Here is a 16,173-nt window from a genome sequence, read left to right as displayed (position 1 = left end):
TCCCATTTCAGGGCAATTTGAGGCCCTTTCTACTTTGATTGTCGGGTAATTGAATTGGTTTGAGCCTGTATGGTTTCCTTTAGAATAATGCCAGTCATATTTCAGGCTTGGCTGGGGATCAGAGGAGTAGCGTTTTTTTTTCTCGAGTAATTAAAGAAAGGGAGAAGCTAGGTGTGAATGGGAGAAAGAGAGAGAAAGAGGAGAAAACAGGGGGACCACAGCCAGATGAATGGCCCTGATTATGTGTTTGAGTGAAAATGAGAAATTTCTGGCTCAAAGACAAAGTGCAATTGCATTGGGTTGCCCCGGGTAGTAAATTGGGGTGGCAATTGACTACTGCTGATCAGGGAACAAGGCCCGAAGTCATTTTCTCCATTCATTGGTCTCAAAAAGAAAGCACAGTTTCAAAATGAAAAGAATTTAATCAGAGATATGAATATGAAGCTGTATCAGATGTATAGTAACTTTGTGTATAAGCTGTAGGCCCTCACAATCAGTTACTATAAAGACTTCTAGTATTTTCCCGACTGTATAATCCCCAGTTTGTGTCTGCCAGTTTGTGTCTGTTACTATAGATTAGTTGTTGCCCAAAACATAATTAATACACAATAACCATCCCATTAAAAGATATACATTTTATGCCTGTTACTGTTTCTATATAATAGATCACTTGCCATGAATCCAAATAGCAGTGTTCAATAGAACAGTAGAACGATCTGAAACAATTTATAACCAGACATTTGCTCAATATCCAGTTTTGTTGAATTCAGGTTATCAACGAATGTGAATTCAACATTAAATAAGTTACATGTTGTGGCCTGTCGTTTAATTTTTCTAAAAGGTGGATTCAACCTGTGCTAAAAAAAACACACGCAACCTAATGAACCCGAAGACCCAGTTTGTTTATTGTGTTAACCTCTTCATTCCTCTCCATTGTCTCTCCATAAAACAACTAGACCAACACTTGACCGACCTCGATAAACAAAGACTGAATGAACGCAGTATCTGAAATTGTTATTTTTGTCTTTGGTAACTCTACCGTTGTCTCTCTCTGCATCAAGGTCACCGTAGTTTGAGTAGCTGGCTCTCGGATGTGTGCCAGTCTAGGCGGAGAAGGAGAGCGTTTCTCTCTTCATTGAGACTGAATGGATTTTTAATCAACACATTATGCCAGTTGTTAATTGCCTGAGACGCCTGCTGCTAAAATAATTTGCTACTTTTTATTGTACTAGTAACCATCTGTTTAAAAACACAGGGCTGGGATTAGCCTCGGTCCTGTGGTGAATGTTGACATGAGATACAGACGGCTAATTTGCACCACCACCACCTTACTTATCAGGACACACATTTGCAGAGGGAGAAAAAATAAGAGATTAAATGAATGTTTTGAAAATGACCGAAGATGAGAATGCAGCTTCTGATAATGAAAGTGAAATGTTGATAAGGAAATAAGGAAACTTGAATAAAGCTAAAATCCAAGCATTGTCACTTTAAAAAGCTAGTTTAACCTCTCATAAATTCAATCAACAAAATACAGCACATACAGTACATTACTTTTTGTCGGTCCTTTCTTAAAAGCATAATTTGAGAGATGTGTGGCGGTTGCTTTGCTAAGTAAATCTGCTTTGCAACAAACAAAGCTAATCACTCAGCCGGGCACCCAGACTAGCAGTTAGTTGCCCCCTGAAGAACAATACTGTTCTTATGAGAGCACCATTCTACTGACCTCTGTCATTCTCCTTGATTTGGTCAAGCTCATCAAGAGACACCAGACATAGTAGTTAAAGAGTAGTGTCTGGTGTAGACAATAGGGTTTATAGAACATTAAGAGCACAGTTAGTGGATGAGCTTACCCTCGTCCACCCCGCATTCACTGCAATCAGAACCACTGTTAAAGTAGACAGAGAAGGCCAGTGACTTCTGAGCACCACACACTGATCCTCTGTCTAAGTGGATGTAAGGGCAGCATATTGGAGTCAAAGGGAACTGTGACATCACATAGCTATTCTCCTGTGTAATTAGTAGCCTTTTTCTGGGGATGATTTTCACAGTCAACGTAATGCTCTGATGTCTGGTCTTAATCAACTCTCTTTTTGTCTCTTTGTGTGTTTTTTTGTGTGTGTGTGTGTGTGTGTGTTTGCTCACCTGCGTGCATGTGTGTGTGCTTGTAGTTGGTGAAGAAGCGCTCCGGAGCAACGTTTTACCCCTGTCTGATGCCCAAGTCTCTCTCTGCCCCCATGGAGCTGCCGCCACTCCTGGGGAAACATACACAGGCTAATGTACAGGTAGGGAGAACACACACACATACAATAGTATACGCATATACTGTACTATCAGCAAGTGTTGTAAAACTGTATGTGTGTGTGTTTTAAAGGTATAAAAAATGTATTTAGGTATTGAGGTCGATAGGCCAGTGGTCTATTGGGACTAAAGTCCACGAGGAGTCAATCCACCTGGCCTACATCTCTGCCATCCAGAACAGTGAATATTTCATCTACATAGAGGTGACCATCATACTTTAGCTATAAGACTGCTCACCTAGGTCACATGAGGTTGAATGATAAGTTACTTGTCTTAGGCTGGGATTCAAACAAGTCACACTGCGCCAACATCGCACTGCACTTGGCTTTTAAAGGTCATTTATACTTGAGCTGACTTCTGCTGAGTTTACCGTGAATGCGATCTCCGCTAATGTCAGGGAAATTCCCTTCAAGTAAAGTGCAGTGCGATGTCGGCGCAGTCTTACAATAAGTCATGTTTTGGCACTTCATCAGTCTTCCAGAACCACTTTTTCATCATCTGTGCAGATAGAACCATTCACAACAGCATAGGAGATGCACTGATAGAGAGGATCCTGCGAGTGTACAGGTGTGTGTGTGTGTGCGCACATATGTGTATACTATTGTACACTACATGTGTTCATGTGTGTGTGTGTGTTTGCATGTGTGTTTTTATGACGTGTGTTTATGATGTGTGTGTTCACATGTGGGTTTACAATGTGTGAGTGTGTGTCTGTGTGTCCACACGTGTGTGTGTGTTTGTGTTTGGTTTTACTATCCTTGTCGGGACCAGAATTCCTCAAAAGAAGTAAAACAAGACAAATTTCATTTTGCCGGTCCCCACAAGACAAAAGGCTATTTTAGGCTTATGGTTTAGGTTTAGGGTTACAATTAGGGTTACAATTAGGAGTTAGGGTTTAGGGTTAGGAGTTAGGGTTAGGGGTTAAACTTATGGTTATGTTTAGAATTAGGGGTTAGAGAAAATACGATTTTGAATGGGAATCAATTGTTTGGTCCCCACAAGGATAGTAAAACAAACGTGTGTGTGTGTGTGTGTGTGTCAGGGTTGGGCTTAATTCAAATTGCGACCCGAGTTAAGCGTGCATAAATGGAACGTAAATCCCTTTTTATGCACTTCTCTCTACCCTTATTCTGACTTTGAACTTAAGCATGAGAATAGCATGTTATTAACCCTCTTCGTTGGGGGGTGGATATGAATTAATGAATATGTGGCGGAGGGGTGTCTACAGATACTGCATATTCTGACCTTGACTTCATTCCCTCATAATTCCACCACCTTTACACGTGATGAAACGATGAATAAAGTTGAGCAACCTGTCGGTTCCAAGTGCAACAACATCTACTTTTCTTTTTTCCCGATAGAAATAACACCATTCTCCATACACTGTAATTTACAAATTGATAACAGCTATTGATAACAGCTAGGTAAATGAGCAGTGGCTGTAACGCAGACGCAGGGAGTCAGGAAGCAGGTGCAGTTAGTGAGTTTAATAATAACAAACATGGAGCGATACAAAACAAGAGAAGTGTCTGACATAGAAACATATACAATACTATCTGATGACTGATAACAAAAGAGTGCTATATAAAGGGTAAGTAATCAAGGTAGTAATGAAGTCCAGGTGTGACTGATGATAGGGCGCAGGTGTGCTTAATGATGGTTGCCAGGTGTGCGTAAAGATGGGTAGCCAGGTCAGGTAGTTAGTAGACCGGTGAAGTCGAGTGCCAGTGCGGGGAAGTGGTCCGGACGACGAAGGTGGAAATCTCGGATGATGTTGGGATCTATAACGTCGTCCACCGGAACCCAACACCGCTCCTCTGGACCGTACTCCTCACAGGCCACCAGGTACTGGAGCCGACCCCCACGACATCGGGAGTCTAGGAGTGATCTGACGGCATAGGCGGGGCTCCCCTCGATGTCCAAGGAAGGTGGAGGGGTGTCGTGGGGGACGGCATCAGCTAGGGGACCAGGAACCATCAGCCTGAGGAGGGAAACATGAAAAGATGGTGAGATCCGGTAGTTAGTGGGGAGTTGTAATCTGCAAGTTACCTTGTTGACCCTCCGGAGGACCTTGAACGGTCCCACTAACTGGGGACTCAACTTCTTACAGGGCAGGTGGAGTGGGAGGTTCCTGGTGGAGAGCCAGATGCGATCACCAGGATGGAACACGGGAGCCTCACTGCAGTGGCGATGCGTCTGCTCTTTCTGACGGCAGACAGCGCGCTGGAGTCTCACGTGGGCATCGTTCCATACCTCTTCTGCATGCCTGAACCACTCGTCCAGCGCAGGAGCTTCGGTCTGGTTTGGAGTCCATGGAGCAAGGGCTGGCTGATAACCCAGAACATACTAGAAGGGAGTCAGCCCGGTGGAGGAGTGTCGTAATGAATTCTGGGGGGATTCAGCCCAAGGAAGGAATCGGGCCCACTCCCCCTGCCGGTCCTGGCAGTGGCTCCTCAGGAACCTCCTCAGCTTCTGGTTCATCCTCTCCACTTGTCCATTAGACTGAGGCTGGTACCCGGAAGTGAGGCTGACCGTGACCCCCAGCTTCTCCATGAAAGCCTTCCATACACGTGATGTGAATTGGGGCCACGATTGGAGACTATATCCTCCGGAAGCCCATAGTGCTGGAAGACCTGCTGGAACAGTGCCTCAGCAACCTGGAGAGCAGTAGGGAGACCAGAGAGAGGGATGAAACTAATTGATTTAGAGAATCTGTCCACGATCACCAAAATGGTGGTAAAAAACATCAGAAGATGGGAGATCAGTGACAAAGTCAATGGACAGATGAGACCAGGGACGGTGACGCACACGAAGGGGGGATTTGGCCTGCTGGAGCGTTCCGGGGGGATTTGGATGGGCACATACAGAACAGGAGTTGACATAACGAGTGACGTCCTCCACCAAGGTGGGCCACCAGTACTTTCCAGAGATGGACTGAATGGTGAGGGTGATACCTGGATGTCCAGCGACGACAGCTCTGTGTGCCCAGGTCAATAGCCAATCCTTTATCCCCGTGGGAACGTAGGTGCGCTCAGGAGGACAAGTGGCAGGTGCGGGTTCCTTCTCCAGGGCCTGGCCAATGTCTACATCTACGTCTCAGAGCACGGGGGCTATGACTCGAGAGTGCAGGATTATGGGTGCACTCAAGACAGGAACCTCTCCCGAATCATAGTGACGGGACAGGGCATCGGCTTTGATGTTTTTTTAACCTGGGCGATATGTCAGCGTGAAATCGAATCTGGTGAAGAAAAAGGCCCACCTGGTTTGGCACGGGTTCAGTCGCCTCGCTGTCCGTATGTACTCCAGGTTCCGTGGTCGGTGAGGATGAGAAATGGGTTCTGGGTGCCCTCCAGCCAGTGTCTCCACTCCTCTAATGCCAACTTCCCCGCCAGGAGCTCCCGATCGCCAACATCGTAGTTCCTCTCTACAGGAGACAGCTTTTTTTTGTAATATGCACATGGATACAATTTCTGTGGATTACCTTGACCTACTTATGAAGCGTCCACCTCCACCACGAAGGGCAACGTAGGATCTGGATGTTTAAGCAACGGGGCGGAGGTGAAACGACCCTTTAGTAGGCGGAAGGCTGCAGAATTCCATCCCAACTTCCAGGGCCCACCCTTAAAGAGAAAAGTGAGAGTAGAGGCCATCGAGCTTAAGTTTTTAATGAATCGGCAGCAGAAGTTGGTAAATCCCTAAAAAACTTCGTAACCCCTTTATGGTGGTTGGGACTGGCCATGACCTGACAGCATCCATCTTCCTCTCATCCATCACGACTCCTTGTGGGCTGATATGGTAACCCAAAAAGGAGACATCCTCCTGATGGAATTGGCACTTCTCCGCCTTGATGTACAGGTGGTTGGCCAGGAGGCTTTCCATGACTACTCGGACGTGAGCAATGTGCTCCTCCAAGGTAGCCAAGTAGACCAGGATGTCGTTGATATACACGACCACCTGGCATCCAATCATGTCCCTGGACACCTCATTGACAAATATCTGGAACACTGACGGAGCATTGGCTAATCCAAAAGGCATCACCAGGTACTCGTAGTGACCAGACTTTGTCTTCCATTCATCCCTTTCTTGGATACGGATCAAATTGTAGGCACTCCGCAGGTCCAACTTGGTGAAAAACCGGGCCCCACAGAGTTGTTCAATCGCGGCGAAGGTAGCGGTACTTCGTGGTGATGGAATTCAGATTTCTGTAATCGATGCACGGGCGCAATCCTCCGTCCTTCTTGGCCACGAAGAAGAAGTCTGCCGACGCAGGGGAGGTGGACGTGTGAATAAAACTCTGCTGGAGAGCCTCCTGGTTGTACTCCTCCATAGCCTTGGTGTCGGACACTGACAGAGGGTAGTTGCGGCCGGCGGAGTACGCACTCACCTTTGGACAGTGGCAGCATCCAGCGGATGGTTGCATGAAGAGGTCCAGACGGAGTTGGCGTGCCGAGACGACAACCTATCATTGGACGCCCTCATCGGAAACTAGTTCTTCCTCTCCTCTCTCCCAGACTGCCATGGCCCATTCCAACGCCTGTCCAGTCAGCAGAGAAATAACCGTGGCAACCTTGGACCTCTCGGTGGTGGGTGCTCTCATCTGATGAGCGAAATAGAGGGAGCACTGGAGTAGGAAGCCACAGCATTTCAATGGAGTCCCATCATATTTGTCCGGGAGGGACAATCGGGCATCACTTACCAGGACGGACTGCTGGATGGGCTGGGATACTGGCTCGCTGTGTCGACTTGTGATAGAGAATCCTCCACTGTTTGGAGATGATGCCCCTTGAGTAATGTCGACTCGTTGAAGAATGTAGAGGACCTCATCCATAGCCGTCCCCAAATGAGCCAGCTGGTCATGGTGTTGACGAAGTAGGTGTCCCTGTTCGCCGACCATCTTGGAGATGTCTTGGTTAACTGCTGCTTCCATTTGTTGAGGTAATATTCTGTAACATAGACGCAGGGAGACAGGAAGCAGGTGCAGTTAGTGAGTTTAATAATATCGAACATGGAGCGATACAAAACAAGAGAAGTGTCTGACATAGAAACATATACAGTGGGGAAAAAAAGTATTTAGTCAGCCACCAATTGTGCAAGTTCTCCCACTTAAAAAGATGAGAGATGCCTGTAATTTTCATCATAGGTACACGTCAACTATGACAGACAAATTGACAAAAAAAATCCAGAAAATCACATTGTAGGATTTTTAATTAATTTATTTGCAAATTATGGTGGAAAATAAGTATTTGGTCACCTACAAACAAGCAAGATTTCTGGCTCTCACAGACCTGTAACTTCTTCTTTAAGAGGCTCCTCTGTCCTCCACTCGTTACCTGTATTAATGGCACCTGTTTGAACTTGTTATCAGTATAAAAGACACCTGTCCACAACCTCAAACAGTCACACTCCAAACTCCACTATGGCCAAGACCAAAGAGCTGTCAAAGGACACCAGAAACAAAATTGTAGACCTGCACCAGGCTGGGAAGACTGAATCTGCAATAGGTAAGCAGCTTGGTATGAAGAAATCAACTGTGGGAGCAATTATTAGGAAATGGAAGACATACAAGACCACTGATAATCTCCCTCGATCTGGGGCTCCACGCAAGATCTCACCCCGTGGGGTCAAAATTATCACAAGAACGGTGAGCAAAAGTCCCAGAAGCACACGGGGGGACATAGTGAATGACCTGCAGAGAGCTGGGACCAAAGTAAAATTTACATTTACATTATTTAGCAGACGCTCTCATCCAGAGTGACGTAACAAAGCCTACCATCAGTAACACACTACGCTGCCAGGGACTCAAATCCTGCAGTGCCAGACGTGTCCCCCTGCTTAAGCCAGTACATGTCCAGGCCCGTCTGAAGTTTGCTAGAGTGCATTTGGATGATCAGGAGAGGATTGGGAGAATGTCATATTGTCAGATGAAACCAAAATATAAATTTTTTGTAAAAACTCAACTCGTCGTGTTTGGAGGACAAAGAATGCTGAGTTGCATCCAAAGAACACCATACCTACTGTGAAGCATGGGGGTGGAAACATCATGCTTTGGGGCTGTTTTTCTGCAAAGGGACCAGGAAGACTGATCCGTGTAAAGGAAAGAATGAATGGGGCCATGTTTTGTGAGATTTTGAGTGAAAACCTCCTTCCATCAGCAAGGGCATTGAAGATGAAACGTGGCTGGGTCTTTCAGCATGACAATGATCCCAAACACACCGCCCGGGCAACAAAGGAGTGGCTTCGTAAGAAGCATTTCAAGGTCCTGGAGTGGCCTAGCCAGTCTCCAGATCTCAACCCCATAGAAAATCTTTGGAGGGAGTTGAAAGTCCGTGTTGCCCAGCGACAGCCCCAAAACATCACTGCTCTAGAGGAGATCTGCATGGAGGAATGGGCCAAAATACCAGCAATAGTGTGTGAAAACCTTGTGAAGACTTACATAAAACGTTTGACCTGTGTCATTGCCAACAAAGGGTGTATAACTAAGTATTGAGAAACTTTTGTCATTGACCAAATACTTATTTTACACCATAATTTGCAAAATAATTCATAAAAAATCCTACAATGTGATTTTCTGGATTTTTTTTCCTCAATTTTTCTGTCATAGTTGCCGTGTACCTATGATGAAAATTACTTGCACAATTGGTGGCTGACTAAATAAAAATGTTCCCCACTGTACAAGGCTATCTGATGACTGATAACAAAAGAGTGCTATATAAAGGGTAAGTAATCAAGGTAGTAATGAAGTCCAGGTGTGACTGAGGGCGCAGGTATGCGTAATGTTGGTTGCCAGGTGTGCGTGAAACCGCCAGGACCGGTGGTTAGTAGACTGGTAACGTCGCGCAGGGGAGCGGGAGTGGATGTGACGGCCGCTGATTGGCTGAATACCCGCCGCGCGAGGTGGTTGGAGTTGTCAACAAAGCAGCATGACAGAAATGATGCCAACTTCCAGCTCCAACTTCCCTGACCTGAGTGTCGCAGCTGACTTGGCTCATTCAAGATAACATACTACAAATCAATGAAATCAGGCTGGTTTAGACACAGAATAATTAACTAGCTAGTTAGCAATGTAGTAGTAATAAATTGTCATTTACAATCAACAATGTATTGATGAATACAAGGATTTTGATCTTGTCTACAAGTAGCCGTACGCTGGAGCTAATGAGTAACGTTCAAAAAGAGGTTCACACTTTTCTTCCGATGTTGCTTGATCAGTGGGTAGGCCTATTAGCTGGCCAAAATGGAATGAAAAGTGATCAAAATATATTAACAGTATTGCAATAATTTCAGCAGTTCAGAATTATTTTAATTTTAGAAAGCAATGCAATCAATATCCTATCCTAAACTTGTTGGAAGCGAGAGGCATCTTGCTGTCGGTTAGCTATGTCATTTTGAGCCGCATCCCAATTCTTGCTAGCCCTGGCCACTCGCCTTCAATCCCAATCAATCATCGTTGAAGTGGACAGCTGACTTCTCAGATAAATAGCGATGTTGCTTGTTGTTTGATTTAGCTAGTTAGTTGTCATTACTTTGAGCAAAGCTGCCACTATGCTCTGAATTACCGGTAATCAAGGATTATTTTACTAGTGGTCCCAACGATTGTCTGTCACCTCAGATCATGGATGGAGAGATGAGAGAGCATCTTCAACGAGGAGCAAGCAAGGTATGTTAAGCTAGCTAGTTAAGTACACATTGTATTAACTTTATAAACTATCAGGCCTTCACTACCTGCATCTTCTTTGTATTGTTCAAGGTAGGCTGTAGCCAGTGTTGTTGGAGTGACAGTACTATTGAAGACACTTTTGAAGACAAGCTGCTATAGCTAACGTTATCCTAAATGTTTCACATACTATTTCACCATTTTTAATTCCTGTATCCCACAAAACAAGTTAGGTAGCTAACAAGTTAATGCTCATTCATTGAGAGAGAAGAGGAAGAGAGATCATTCTTTGTGTGTGTGTGTGTTTTAAAAACAATTTACTTTATTACGGACCCAAATAAATAAGACTGATACAGCACTGAAACATTTTTTTCCCCCTCAGGGTAAGATGGTGAAGGGAATAGACAGGCTCATGGATCTGGTGGCCAGTGTTGGATCCAATGTGGTCGTCACCATGAATCACTCAGCTAAGGTAAGAATGATGACCTAGTAGTTTGTGTTGGCATGTGTTAGAGATCTCTGTGTTTGTTTGTCAGAGAGAGAGAGAGAGAGAGAGAGAGAGAGAGAGAGAGAGAGAGTCAATAATCATGAATCTCAATATGAATCATTAATATCAATATGAATTCAATCCTTCTTGCCCACTGCCATCCGGGCCTTTAACAACACCAGGTCACAGTCAACACACGACACTACCCAATCACTTTATTGGCTTTTGCACACTAGTACTGCACTATTTTACTTGCTTCTCTACAGTTATTGATGTGTTGCGTGATTGTCTTGTAGTGTTGTGAGTATTGATTTGTTTTTACTTTGCCCGTATGACAAACTAATATAATCTTATCTCTCAGCAGATGAGATTGTTCTTCCTGGCCATGGAGACGTCGGCCACTCGTTCTAGTACCCCATTCCTGCAAACTGAATTTCTATTATTATCATTATTTTTGCATTATTTCATGCCATTCAGTGTTGTACAGTACAATATATAGTCAAATGAAACAAATGTCTTTAATGTTTTTCTTTTTAACGATTTGCTGTTGACGGTTCATAATCACGCTGAAATTTACATTATTTTGTATGTATCTATTACTGTACAGTGTAATAATTTGTTCTAGTAATGATTATTTAATGCAAACAATACCAGCAGTCGATGTTTTAAAAATAATACATATATTGACAATCTCTTTTGAAACAATCAAGCTGAGTTTCCCGCTAGTGTATCCCTCTGTTCTTCGACTCTTGTTGGATGTAGTTTTTCGGTTTATCAAGTCCCAGGCTCCCATGACTGTTATTATTTATTTACAAGTTAATTGCAAGTAGCTTTTTGCTTTAGCGCCATCTGTACCTGATAGAGCAGATCTAGTCTCACATGCGGAAGTAAGCCGTCTGGCGCGAGCAACTCATTGGGACGGAGGAGACTAGAGCAGACCCAGAATTTCTAACTGAACGGACGCACATTTGAGCGCCCCCAGGACGGTCCATTTAATTTGTGCTGTTATAATTTATGCTATGAAATCCAGTGATTTCATTGGGGCATTTCCCTCTCACAGCAAATAGCTGGCAAAACAATTGAGGTGGAGCTGGCAGTCACTGAAGGACAGAGTAGTATGTAACTGAACAGCTTGTTTTGAACAATATATTTTTGAAACAGGAAAATGTACACATTTACCGCACTTTTATGAGCATTTACAACATTATCCATAAATTATGTAATATATATATATATTTTTAATACAATTTATTTATTTTATTGGCCAAGTGGGGTGTCGCCCCTAAGGCCCTTATGGGTCACTGTAAATGAATAGTCGTTTGGATAAGGGGATTGTAAATATAAATTACAATTGATTTAGATCTATTTTATCTTATGATCGCTGGAAAGAAATGTGAAACCAGTCATATGGCAGCAAACTGAAGCATATCATCATATTACCTTTTCCACAGTGAAGCTTATGAAATGCTGGCATTGTAATTAGGGATGAAAGTTTCCCAGTCTTTTCACTGTATTTTTTACAATTTGTATTGTGTTAAATAGTAGCCACTATCAGTAGCCACCGTCAGTTTTACACACATACATTTATAACTGTCACTGACTTTAATGTTAGTTTCCTTACATTAGTGTTAGTTTCCTGACATTTTGCTTCATTCCATTCCATTGTTAGTTTACCATTCTTTCCTCTGTCACATTCGTGTGGTTGTTCCTGAGGATCATATTAGGCTAGTGTATTACAAGTTGTGCAATAATTTGGGACATGAAGGCTATTTGTATCATTATGGAAAACAGACCATAGGTAACAGTTTAACCCTGGAGCCTGGCACACGGTTCACGACGACTGGACCGTTGTCATCACAGTTCCATGATTAGAGAGGATTATTAGGGTCGATTTATAGGACTACTGTTGTATCTTACTACAGTATGTATCTTGTGTGTGTGTGTTCTGTCCGCTGGGAGAAATGGCGGTTTCGGGTATACAGTGGGGAGAACAAGTATTTGATACACTGACGATTTTGCAGGTTTTCCTACTTACAAAGCATGTAGAGGTCTGTATTTTTTATCATAGGTACACTTCAACTGTGAGAGACGGAATCTAAAACAAAAATCCAGAAAATCACATTGTATGATTTTTAAGTAATTAATTTGCATTTTTTTGCATGACATAAGTATTTGATCACCTACCAACCAGTAAGAATTCCGGCTCTCACAGACCTGTTAGTTTTTCTTTAAGAAGCCCTACTGTTCTCCACTCATTACCTGTATTAACTGCACCTGTTTGAACTCATTACCTGTATAAAAGACACCTGTCCACACACTCAACCAAACAGACTCCAACATCTCCACAATGGCCAAGACCAGAGAGCTGTGTAAGGCCATCAGGGATAAAATTGTAGACCTGCACAAGGCTGGGATGGGCTACAGGACAATGGGCAAGCAGCTTGGTGAGAAGGCAACAACTGTTGGCGCAATTAATAGAAAATGGAAGAAGTTCAAGATGACGGTCAATCACCCTCGGTCTGGGGCTCCATGCAAGATTTCAACTCGTGGGGCATCAATGATCATGAGCAAGGTGAGGGATCAGCCCAGAACTACACGGCAGGACCTGGTGAATGACCTGAAGAGAGCTGGGACCACAGTCTCAAAGAAAACCATTAGTAACACACTACGCCGTCATGGATTAAAATCCTGCAGCGCATGCAAGGTCCCCCTGCTCAAGCCAGCGCATGTCCAGGCCCGTCTGAAGTTTGCCAATGACCATCTGGATGATCCAGAGGAGGAATGGGAGAAGGTCATGTGGTCTGATGAGACAAAAATAGAGCTTTTTGGTCTAAACTCCACTCGCCATGTTTGGAGGAAGAAGAAGGATGAGTACAACCCCAAGATCACCATCCCAACCGTGAAGCATGGAGGTGGAAACATCATTCTTTGGGGATGCTTTTCTGCAAAGGGGACAGGACGACTTTACCGTATTGAGGGGAGGATGGATGGGGCCATGTATCGTGAGATCTTGGCCAGCAACCTCCTTCCCTCAGTAAGAGCATTGAAGATGGGTCGTGGGTCTTCCAGCATGACAACGACCCGAAACACACAGCCAGGGCAACTAAGGAGTGGCTCCGTAAGAAGCATCTCAAGGTCTTGGAGTGGCCTAGCCAGTCTCCAGACCTGAACCCAATAGAAAATCTTTGGAGGGAGCTGAAAGTCCGTATTGCCCAGCGACAGCCCCAAAACCTGAAGGATCTGGAGAAGGTCTGTATGGAGGAGTGGGCCAAAATCCCTGCTGCAGTGTGTGCAAACCTGGTCAAGACCTACAGGAAACGTATGATCTCTGTAATTGCAAACAAAGGTTTCTGTACCAAATATTCAGTTCTGCTTTTCTGATGTATCAAATACTTATGTTATGCAATAAAATGCAAATGAATTACTTAAAAATCATACAATATCTGTTTGGTTGAGTGTGTGGACAGGTGTCTTTTATACAGGTAACGAGTTCAAACAGGTGCAGTTAATACAGGTAATGAGTAGAGAACAGGAGGGCTTCTTAAAGAAAAACTAACAGGTCTGTGAGAGCCGGAATTCTTACTGGTTGGTAGGTGATCAAATACTTATGTCATGCAATAAAATGCAAATTAATTACTTAAAAATCATACAATGTGATTTTCTGGATTTTTGTTTTAGATTTTAGATTCCGTCTCTCACAGTTGAAGTGTACCTATGATAAAAATTACAGACCTCTACATGCTTTGTAAGTAGGAAAACCTGCAGAATCGGCAGTGTATCAAATACTTGTTCTCCCCACTGTACATAGTGATGCCTCTGCTACCCGGCTTCGAAGGCGACATCTCCTCAGGAGGGGGCCAAGCCATCAAAGCCATCATGTACTTTAATTACAGGTAATCACTGCTCACACAATCTCACACCCTCTCACACACTCCTTCCCTAATTGCCTCAAATAAGCTCTAAATAAGCACTGGACACACGCCTTTGCCTTAGAGACAGGCAAATTACAATGGCCAGGCTAAAAACAACAGTTCCCTCATCTCACGCTTAAAAGGCGATTAAGAAACACACAAAAACATCACGTCTCCCATGCAGTGCGAAAATGAGAAAAGAGAGAAAAGAAAGCTTTGATGAGCCAGTTCTGCGCTAAGTGGGTGAAGAAGAGGGGATGGCCAGAGAGGAGAGAAAGGGGAAAAGAAAAGAGAAATTAATGTGGAGATGAATTGATGTCTGTTTCTTATCCTCCTCTACAGGACCATGTGCCGGGGAGATCAATCCATCATCGAGAGACTGAAATGTATGAGTAAGTAGACGTCCCATGGGCTGCCAATTCACATCACGGCGCTCTATCTCTCACTGCCCCCTGAACACTCATTATCGACAGTGCACATAACCCTCATACACATGGCGTCAACTGTGAAGCGCACTGGCCCTTTTGTAAAGACAAATAAAGATCCCATGCCTTTTAATGGGCTAATTCTCTGACTAACGACAATTCATACACCCAGGTGCAGCCAGTGGTATTAGTAGGAGTACACTAGTCAATTAGCTGAAATCTAACCACCAAGTGTTGCTGTGTGAGGGGGTCTAGATGTTGGATGCTTTGATAGGAGAGAGCAAATGATACATGTGTGCGGTGTGTGTGTGTGTGTGTGTGTGTGTGTGTGTGTGTGTGTGTGTACAGTGGAAGACTGCTGGATCAACTACATCTCGTTCTGTGGGCTGAGGACTCATGCTGACCTGGACGGCAGACTAGTCACTGAGCTGATCTATGTCCACAGCAAACTGCTCATAGTGGGCGAAAACACAACACAACTACAGTAAACTGCTCATCGTGGACGAAAACACAACACAACCACAGTAAACTGCTCATAGTGGACGAAAACACGACACAACCACAGTAAACTGCTCATAGTGGACAAAAACACGACACAACCACAGTAAACTGCTCATAGTGGACGAAAACACAACACAACCACAGTAAACTGCTCATAGTGGACAAAAACACAACACAACCACAGTAAACTGCTCATAGTGGACGAAAACACAACACAACCACAGTAAACTGCTCATAGTGGACGAAAACACAAAACAATAGTGGATGATCATCATCAGTCAGCAACATAACAAAAAATAACATGACAGTTGGACTGCATTTAACCCTGTACACTATAAAATATGACATGACAAATAACTACACAACACAACACACTCAGGAAGACACACCAAGTACTGGTGCTGTGCAACCGTTTTTTAAACTTATTTTGCAGTTGAAACAGATTGTAGTACACCATCTGCCCAGTAGATAGCAGTGTCACCCAGGGAAATAGCAGATAACATGCTCCAGCTTCAGTCTATGCTGCAGTGTGACTGCAGATGTATTCTGAAAACCATTCAAAGAACCATTCAAAGAACATCTGTCACCCAGAACATCTGTCCCCTAGTTAACTCATTTTCCTCATAAAAAGATGCTTAACATCCAGATACATGAAAAGAGATGAGGTGTACCCGTAACAGGAGATGGAAGTAATTTTCGTCTACATCCAGATACCTAGTGAAAGGTACCCTAATCCCAAATCAACCCCTAGCCCACAGTGATTTTGTAACTTTTCCTGTTGAAAAGCGATATCCCAAGTATAAGTAAAGTACACACACTAAAGGGAACGTTTTGAGCAAAATTGTGATTTTTAGACACAACTGCAAAATTCAAGGAGTAGGGCTTACCCCCCAC

General features: G+C 43.9%; 1 protein-coding gene across 1 annotated transcript in view; it reads left to right on the top strand.

Annotated features, from left to right (window-relative positions):
* Positions 1 to 16,173, top strand: part of si:ch211-168k14.2 (phospholipase D1) — a 93,508-nt gene that overhangs the window by 69,101 nt on the left and 8,234 nt on the right. Inside the window, 7 exon segments of the mRNA XM_045206402.1 lie at positions 2,172 to 2,285; positions 2,394 to 2,504; positions 2,783 to 2,868; positions 10,220 to 10,236; positions 14,242 to 14,335; positions 14,696 to 14,745; positions 15,127 to 15,252. Of these exon segments, the coding sequence (XP_045062337.1) occupies positions 2,172 to 2,285; positions 2,394 to 2,504; positions 2,783 to 2,868; positions 10,220 to 10,236; positions 14,242 to 14,335; positions 14,696 to 14,745; positions 15,127 to 15,252 (598 nt within the window).

This window comes from Coregonus clupeaformis, chromosome 23, assembly GCF_020615455.1.
Source record: "Coregonus clupeaformis isolate EN_2021a chromosome 23, ASM2061545v1, whole genome shotgun sequence".
Classification (NCBI taxonomy): Eukaryota; Metazoa; Chordata; class Actinopteri; order Salmoniformes; family Salmonidae; genus Coregonus; species Coregonus clupeaformis.
Note: the sequence above shows the minus strand (reverse complement) of the source record. Positions and strands in the feature narration are given on the sequence as shown.